The sequence below is a fragment of the Arachis hypogaea genome, chromosome 4 (genome assembly GCF_003086295.3).
Source record: "Arachis hypogaea cultivar Tifrunner chromosome 4, arahy.Tifrunner.gnm2.J5K5, whole genome shotgun sequence".
Lineage (NCBI taxonomy): Eukaryota > Viridiplantae > Streptophyta > Magnoliopsida > Fabales > Fabaceae > Arachis > Arachis hypogaea.
In genome coordinates, this window is record NC_092039.1 from 44,132,408 (window position 1) to 44,141,477 (window position 9,070).

A 9,070-nucleotide genomic window follows, 5' to 3' on the forward strand; every position below is an offset into this window, starting at 1 on the left:
AGGATAAATTAGAATTAGGGAAAAATTCAAACCCTATGTTACGAGTTACCCTTGCCAACCCTAGTACCAAAAAATCCTTTTCAAATTTTCTGTATGAAAGATAAAAAGTTTTGAATTTGAAGAGAGGGAGAGGGAGGCGGGAGAGCACTGCAGTGCGGAAATGGAAGGCAACTTTAGCTCCGAACCGGAACCGGAAGTGGACTACAGTGTAATCAACATAGCATCAGACGCGTTGGATGGTTCAACGATCTTTCACACCGTCAACGACGTCGTTTCCTTCCTCCTTTACATGCATCTCCAAATCCCCTCGTAACGGCCCTCAATTTTCAATCACATCGTTTTCATTCCATCTCCTACGCAATTTCACTTTTTTCAATTTTTTTTGTTTCATTTTCCCATAATTTCGCACGTTCTGCTGTTAATTCCTTCAGTTGAATAGAAATTATTAATTAGAATGATCACTGCAATAATTTCAGTTTCATTTTTTCGGGATTGTGCACCCAAAATTCTTATTCATATATCTGCTCATTCTCGAGAAATACAAAAATTTGAGCTCTGAAGGCCATTTCGTTTATGCAGCACGGTGCAGGATATGAGCGCTGAATTTGATACATTGCATTCCGAGTATAAAGAGCTGGTATGTTCAAATTATGATTCGAATGCTTTTTGTTATACCTGGTAGAATAGTATTAGTTGCGAGTGAAAATAGTATAAGAATCCTGCTAGGGAGCCAATAGAGTATTTGTACAATGTGTACAATGGGCTGTTTATTTAGCCTCATATGAGTTAAAAAATGAACATCTAGGATAAAACACTACTAATTTCTCAAACACAATACACCCATACTATCCAGAATAACCATCTGGGTATCAGAGATAATAAACATCTAATATCCTACTGAATCGAACATTTCTAACCCCCCGATTTTATACATTGTACATATATTTTATTGGTTCCCTATACTTCCTCATAGTATAAATACGGGTAGAAACTATTATAATGGATTATTTCAAAAGTGAATTGAGATGTTTCGCTTATCTCTGAGAGAGAGAGTGTGTGTGTGTGTGTTTTTTTTCCTTCTGTAATTGTTAATTTTGATTTAATAATTCTTCTTACTTCTCAATCAAATATTCACATTCATACATTTATCATATTTCCATTTTACATTCCCATATTTTTGGTGATATTCATACAAACACAGATATTTCCATTTTTCTATCATAATCAACCGCTAATTCCACTGCTCCGTTCTAAATCCCTTATCCTAATTTCCCAGATTTTGATTGTTGGTCTCAGGAGTTGGCTATAGGAACCACAGCGAAAACATCATTTCGAAGACAGCAAGTGAGCAAAATGAGGGACATTAAGATGGGAATCAGGAGAATGGATAAGTTCATGAACACACTCTTGAAAGTGCAAACTGCCATCAAAGTGATGATCAGCCAAGTCCCCACCATGGAGAAGCTTGTATTGGCTCTTGGAGCTAGCCCTCTTCGGCCCCTGCACATCTATGTCTTGAACTTCTCTCATGGAGCTGCACGTACAACAGATTCAGATGATTTCGGGAGAAATAAACTGGCAGAAGGGCTGTCGAGAAAGGTTCCTTATGCTGTTCATATTGAGAATTATGATGCATTATGCTTTGTGAGGGGAAAGAGAGTGTAAGGTTATGTGTTGTGTTTTTACTTTACAGGCAATCCGGGCATTGATATCAAAGGGTGCTGGGTCTGTCAACTATCCCGGTAGTACTTATCATTGACATTGCTTACTGACAATTGTTAATCATTAAATCCGAGTTTTCTTTATATTATCTCCTTGTTTATTTTCTTTGCTCTACCATCAGGTGTCATAATGGTTGTGCTTTACCTGCTTTTGTGCAGGTCCTCTCAAATTGTTTCTGCTGTTTAAGGCCCCTTCTTCATTCAATCAGCCTCTGCATTTTCTGCCAAAACGTGATTTTAGGTATCACAAGCAGGTAAACCATGACATACTGCGTCTAGGGTGTTATTGTTTCAATGTTTCAGGTGAATGATGGTATCATACTGCTTTTTTCAATGTTTGTTAGTGATGCTTGTACTTTACTTATTTGTTAAAGCATAAAGCAGTGCTCTCTGTTTGGTGCTCTAGCTTCCTTTATTCAAATATGCCTTGTACCTAATATTCTGTTTCATATAATAGAAATTAGATGTTTCCTTTAATAATTCTAGTGGTCGGATTAGTGAACACCATTACATCATCAATTCCTTTGTCAGTTTTTTGGGTATGGAATTGTCTTAGCTATGGAGAGTTCTTTGCTAATATTGTCTCTTTTAGAAAATAGTTCAACTTAGAAATTGGCAAACTTGCTTCCCTTTCAAGTTATGGATTTGATTGATGATGCTTTTGGCAGACTGGCAGTTGACTTATTTCCCTTTGAAACCGAAACAATAGGGAATCCCAGTGCAAAGCATCCCATAATTCATAGGGTCACATAAGGGGCTTGCCCAAAGAGTGTAATGTAGGTAGCCTAACCGGTACAAGCATCAATGTTTGATTCCATGATGAGGTCTCACAGAGACAACTGAACTTACTTCTTTCTTTTTCTTTTCTTTTTTAGGGAAAAAAACTAATTTTGATGTAGCATGCTTATGCAGTAAAAACATATATCCTTTTATACATCTTAATACGTATGTTAGTATGATTCAGGTTTACATGGTAGTGAATTTGGTTTTGTGCTTTCAATCTTGCTTGCATATTGTTTTACTAGCAATACACCAAAACAATTTTATTGGTTTTCTTATTTGGGAGTTGAAGGCAATGGCTGTTTTACTTGTTTTGTATCGCTAGCTACTGAACTGTATTTTCACTCTAGGTTGTGCCTTTGAAGCTATTGGTTAAGTGCCGCAACCAGGTAGAGGAAGTAGCTGTTCCTTCAGAAGATATGATCTGGTATAACCACATCTAATATATAACGTATATTGTTTATAACTTCATTTGGGTGGTTTGCCTTTTATATGTGCCTACTGCCTACGATTTGCTTGTTTATATGCTAGTTAACCATGGAACCTTAAATTTCCCGTGCTGCTCAATATAATCCCCATAATTAAATAGCATTTGGTTTCTTGCTCTCTACTTTCTAGTATATTATGATTTCATATGCCAAGCCTATATGGAAAATATAAGGTACTGTTTGAATTGTAAAACTGTTTTTTCTTTTCAATTTTATTTTCAATGTTTGATATGTTTTTCTTTCTAGATTGAGTAAAGTATTATTTTGGTCCCTAACGTTTGGGTCGAATTCTAATTTGGTCTCTAATATTTCAAACGTCATATTTCAGTCCCAAAAACTTTCAAAGATTCTATTTCAATCCCAAAAATGTTTTAAGTGAGTTCAATGTTGTCCCACCATTAAATTTGACACAAACAAAATTCTTATATTGAAGAGCTAATAGTATTCGGTTTCAGTTTGTAAGTAAAATCGATCCTCCAACAATTACTAACTTAAAAGTTTTTCCTTTTATTTTGAAGCATTGATGATTGATAGTTAGGATTTGGAGTTTTGTACAAAAAGAAAATTGAGAAGTGTCACAAGAAGGTTTTGGTTATGTTTTAGTGTTTTACTAACACATGGAAGAATATGACTTAATTAGTAATGTTGTTAATGCCCGTGTCACTCATTTTGTTAATTATTAGTGTCAAATTTAACTTGTTTGAAACTTTTTGGGACAGAAATAGAACCTTTAAAACAGTAAGAACCAAATTAGAATATGACCCAAATATTGAGGACCAAAATAGTACTTTATCTTTTTAGATTTTATTGTTTTTCAATTTTTTTTCTTGTTTAGAATATGAAACAGAAAAAAATTCTGCTAATCAAACAGGCCCTTATGCTAATTTGATTAGTGTTTTAGAGACACAAACATGCATATACGGAGGTAATAGATATGTTCGGAACTGCTAAAATATTAAACTCCTTTCTTTAATCACTTATTTGTATAATTGCTTTTAAAAAAATCGATTATGCAGTAGTCAGTTTGTTTTAAATACTTTATCTGAAAAGTAATTTTAAGATAATCTATTGTGTTCGAAATGTACTATTTTTAAGTGATATAATTACCAAACTGGGTATAGATTGATTCTTTATATTTGTTAATACTAGCACCTTGTCTACCACTTCGTGCTCGTCAAGCCTCAATTTTATTAATAAATTTAAAGTTATAAATTGATGATATTGAACAAATAGGTATAGATTATTATATATCATGTAATACATATGCTTTTAGATTATAAGTGTATACTCTTTATTTGATACAAAAACATAAAATCAACCATGGCCTAATGGTTGTAAGGGTTGCGTAAGCAAGCATCATAACCTAAAGGTTATTTTGGAATTACTTTTGAAAGCTTGTATGGATACGGTTCACTCACAATCTCCGGTGAGATTTAATAGTAATGGAAAAATATATGTCTATAGATACAAAAAATAAAGTAAGAATTGAAAAAAATGCTGGATATACAAGGCAATTTTCATCGTAATATGTATAGATTTGATACTTAAATTGTTAAATTGTAAATGTTGTTTTTGCTTGTTGAACTATTTTTTTAGCTAAAACTTATTAGTTTGGATTACAATATATTTTTATATTTTTCCCAACTATGATTTTTTTCATGGTTTAAAGGTGACTTTTTATTGATATAAATATGAAAAATGTTTTAGTTCCTTGAATTGGTAATGTGTACTTTCGCAAAACTTCTATAAATATTTAGGGAATTAAAAATTTTAATATTTATATAAATAAAAAAGCAGTTCAAAGGTGGCAAAAGATGGATTTAGGTACAGATGTGAGGTGTGATATAAAGAAGTTATTTGGTTTTATAGCCGTTTAGGGATGTAGGCTGCAACCGCTTCAATTGTAGCTGGGATTCATAGTACAGCTTCCTCAGTTCGTGATATCTTCTGTTGTATTTATTCCTCTACTATATTTATACACTTCCATATTTTTTCCCTGGTAGGTTTCAATGCCGACATGTGATTAAAGGCCTTGCAATGAACACAATGCCGGATGAATGACATCCTCTGGTACGAGACATGAATATTTGTAAATATGGCCTATTGATTCTAATGTTTCCTTTTTAATTTTAAATTTGGATGTAACTTTGCAATGTTTGCATATTGAATGCCGTTATTATTAGTAGACCAAAGGCTGTGTAGTATACTGCAAAATTGCAAATGTTGGAGGTAAGAACCGTTCTGCCTTGGAGGAAATGCAGTATTAGAAACTTCTCCCTCAAATAGAAAGTTTGTTGTGAGAGAGTAATTTTTCAACTTGTCCCATGTTAAAAAATGTAGCAAACTAGTTGCGATTCCATTTGTGAAATTCTTAACAGGTTAGTCATTATAAAAAAAAATTCTATAGAGTCAACCAATTTTGACCAAAAATGGTCAGATTGAATTTTGGCATGCTATAATTAATGTCTGCACATACAATTTAGTATAATTTCTATTCATATTATAAAGTATGCACACATATATTATTATATTTTATATTTTTTAGAGTTTTATATTACAAGGATAAAATTAATATTTCGAAGTTATACACCAGACAAAAAAAAATTATTAAAGATAAACAATTTTTTTAAGAAAAATAAAAAGAAATGCATAATTTCTAATGATAAATACAAAAACTTTACAACAATAAACATAGAATTCAAAAATTTATGAGTGATTCAAGATATATTTTTATGCTATTAATTAAAATGAGTTTTCTTGTATTATTCAACTAATTATTTGTAGAATTAAAAATAACTTTCATGTTATTCAACTAAATTCAGTGTTATATTTTTGTATAATTCAATTTAAAAATTAACTTATTTGATTAAAATACTCTTTTAATGGTGAATTCCAACAAAATAAAAAAATAAAAAAGTTGAACATTTGAAAGAAAAAAGAGAATCTGAAAATATGAGATAAAAAAAAGAGAAAATTAACCATAGAAGAATAAAAGAAAAGAGAAGATGAGAATAGGAGGGAAGAAGAAGGGAAAGGAAAATGTTCTTAGAAGAAGAGAAGAGTAGAAAAAAAAGTATATTAGAAAATAAGAAAAGAGAAAGAAAGATAAAGAAGAACAAACAAGAGAAGAAAAAAGAAGAAAAGAAGAACAACATAATTTTAAGGGTTAGATTTGTTAGCTCCAAATTATTCCAAAAGTTTTGATGATTAACAAGCCAAATATAATTTAGTGATTTTATTAGTTGTTGGTGAAAATTCACTTACAGTTGTCTTCATGTGAAGTTAAAAGTTAAAAATCATTCGATGATAATTTAATCAAATATATCAAATTATTTAACAGTTCTCAACTGTCAATTTCACATGTGAATCTTCATCTTAGTTACCTAAAGTTTGGTAAAGTGTATAATATTATAATGAATATTTTTAAAATCAATATAAAAAAATTAGGTAAAATCTGAATATTAAAAAGTGTTAAACAATCTCAAAAATCAAATATGAGTAAACATATCATTTCAGAAGTACGATAGCACATACAGAAAATTAACATGACTATTCCATGTGTTGAAAATCTTAAAGGTAGGGATCATACATCTTTTGGATATGCTTCCAAGCAAAATGAGTTTTGGCTCTAATGTTTAAAAGTGAATGTTCTCAACAAGTTAAACAATTTGAAAGTAGGTTCTCTCATATGCTACAATTATAGGAAGACTAGTCAGTTTTACTGGCAATTTGCTATGCCATATACTATTAAGTTGCAGGTGTGACTTTTGTCTTGAAGTGTGAATGTAAATGACTAAAGAAACCTCAAACCCATTAGAAAAAAGTCGAGGAAACTAGTAACAGTAGCGGTTTCCACAACTTGGCGCAGTGCAACCCATATGTTACTATAACATAGCTGAAAATGTTCAGAGCCACAGATGATGGGCTGTTTCTTCACAGGGCCATCATCACATTGTTTGGGCTATATGTACGATGGAATCATAAAGAAAGGGCCATTCTCTTGTGGACTCAATTATTTTTTTTTTGAGAGTACTATACTAGATAAAAAATGTCCTCGATGGAGGACTAATGAAAGCCAAATTTACCTTTTGAATTGGGAGTTTGGGATCGAGGGGAAAAATCTAGGTCAGCCATACGGTCTTGATGAAAATCTGAGAACCGGCGATTTTTTTATCACCAGGCCGGTTCGAAGGTTTTTTTTATTTGTTTAATTGGATTTTTAGGGGAAAAAAACATACAGAAACACCCAATACCCCCATTCCCATTCCCCAATCCTAATACCCCAAAAGGTAACCCTGACCTCACCTCACGGAGACACCATAGTCGTAAGCTAACCTCACATCACCGCAACACTGCCGGCCGTGTCGTGTTGTTCGTGTCGACGGACACAGTGCGACTCCAACGATGTCACCTGCACTGCGGCTTCCTCGTCTTCATCGTGGCTTCTCCTTGCTCCGCGGCTCCGTTCGCCGGTTCGTCGTCACCGTAGTAGCGTTCTCTCCGTCGTGTGCGTCCTCTACTCTGTCAGACTGGTTGGTTGTCTCTGTCTTCTGCCTCATCTGCTCTATTAGACAGGTTCGTGCTCTTCTTCTAATACAGTTGAAATATTTTAAATTTGAGCATGACTCTTGAGAAGGGATGGGAGTATGAGTATCCATCATTGATAATTTAACCAACCATTCTAGTATACATGACCTGGTTCTGTTTAGTTCTGATTTGGCTTCCCTATTACTAGCACTGCCTTCATAGTCTTGAATTTCTTGAGTTTGTTGAGTATGAATCTGGTTGTTGAATTTTTTGAATTTTTTGAGTTTGTTGAATTTTTTAGTACGAGTCTGTTTAGGTTAATTTCTTGAATTTCTGAATTTGTTGAGTATGAATTTGGTTGCTGAATTTCTTGAAATTTTTGAATTTGTTGAATATTAGATTTTTTTTTGAATATGTTTAATTTTTTAGGATAAATCTGTTTAGGTTAATATCTCGAATAGCTGAATTTGTCGAGTGTGAATCTATTTGTTGGATTTTTCGGATTTTCTGAGTTTGTTGAATTTTTTAGTATGAATCTGTCTAACTTAGTTTATTGAATTTCTTGAATTTGTTGAGTATGAATGTGTGTGTTGAATTTCTTGAATTGGTTGAAGATTTGGTGGTTGGTAGCATCATGGCTAATGACGAGTAGTGACGCTAGAGTTGTTGAGTAATTGAGTTTGTGTGATGGGTATGATTTCAGGTAAGGGAACTGCAATGGAGAATGACATCAAGTAGCAGCAAGGCGGAAGACCTGTGGAAATGGAACGTGGCGATGGTGGAGATGTTTTCGCAGGCGAAAACCGGTTATGCAGACGAGGGAGTATGTATGCAATTTTCTCTAATTGGCCAAGAATGAACAGGGTTGACAGTGAGGTATTGAGGTGTAAGATTATAATTGTGAGCAACATGTAAGGATTTATTATTAACTAGGTTGTTTAATGAGGCATTGCCACGGTGTGGCTAGTGGGAATGTAACATAACTATAGGTGTTTTTTATTTTTGTGGCTCATAGATGGAGAAGGTGAGGGTGCTTGTTGGTGCAAATGTGCAATGACAGTTTTTTTAGTATTAAAGAACGGTTTAGGGACACTGAGGAGTGGTTATGAGTTTGTTAATTATGTTGGAATGATGTCGAAGTAATATGTTGCGAGTGAACTTGTTAAGTTTGCAGGCAAGTTATTTCATCCAACTCATTTTATAATTTTTATTTCTCTTGAAACCGATCTTTTATTAAGAAGTTCAAAATCCAGAAGAGCCGAATTTACGGTGGTTAGCGAATTGAGCAATCATTGTTGTGGATGATATGCCTTTGGAGAAAAAAGATGCAGGAAATTAAGTAAACATGGAAAGACATATATAGAAGATGGAAACCAAAAGAGAGAAAAGAATGAGTGAATGTGTTGCTTCCCTCTGAGTTTGATCGACTCTTTTCCTCTCGCCACTAAGTTAATTTCAATGAACGCTTAGTCTTTTTAGTTGGGTTCTTGAGTTAGACTCGTGAGTTTCAATTAGTTAATTATTTTTTCGTATAGATATTATTAAAGTTAGAAT

The 9,070-nt window shown here is 33.2% G+C and overlaps 2 protein-coding genes across 2 annotated transcripts; both read left to right on the forward strand.

The window, feature by feature from the left end:
* On the forward strand, positions 1 to 5,305 carry LOC112796731 (uncharacterized). The gene is made up of 7 exons (XM_025839313.3): positions 1 to 309; positions 580 to 637; positions 1,297 to 1,599; positions 1,694 to 1,742; positions 1,881 to 1,975; positions 2,852 to 2,928; positions 4,993 to 5,305. The coding sequence occupies exons 1-7, from the start codon at positions 161 to 163 to the stop codon at positions 5,048 to 5,050; spliced, it is 789 nt and encodes a 262-aa protein (XP_025695098.1). The 5' UTR covers positions 1 to 160; the 3' UTR covers positions 5,051 to 5,305.
* Positions 5,306 to 6,983: 1,678 nt separating this feature from the next.
* On the forward strand, positions 6,984 to 8,738 carry LOC112796732 (uncharacterized). The gene is made up of 2 exons (XM_025839314.2): positions 6,984 to 7,564; positions 8,220 to 8,738. The coding sequence occupies exons 1-2, from the start codon at positions 7,394 to 7,396 to the stop codon at positions 8,373 to 8,375; spliced, it is 327 nt and encodes a 108-aa protein (XP_025695099.1). The 5' UTR covers positions 6,984 to 7,393; the 3' UTR covers positions 8,376 to 8,738.
* The last annotated feature ends 332 nt before the right edge of the window (positions 8,739 to 9,070 follow it).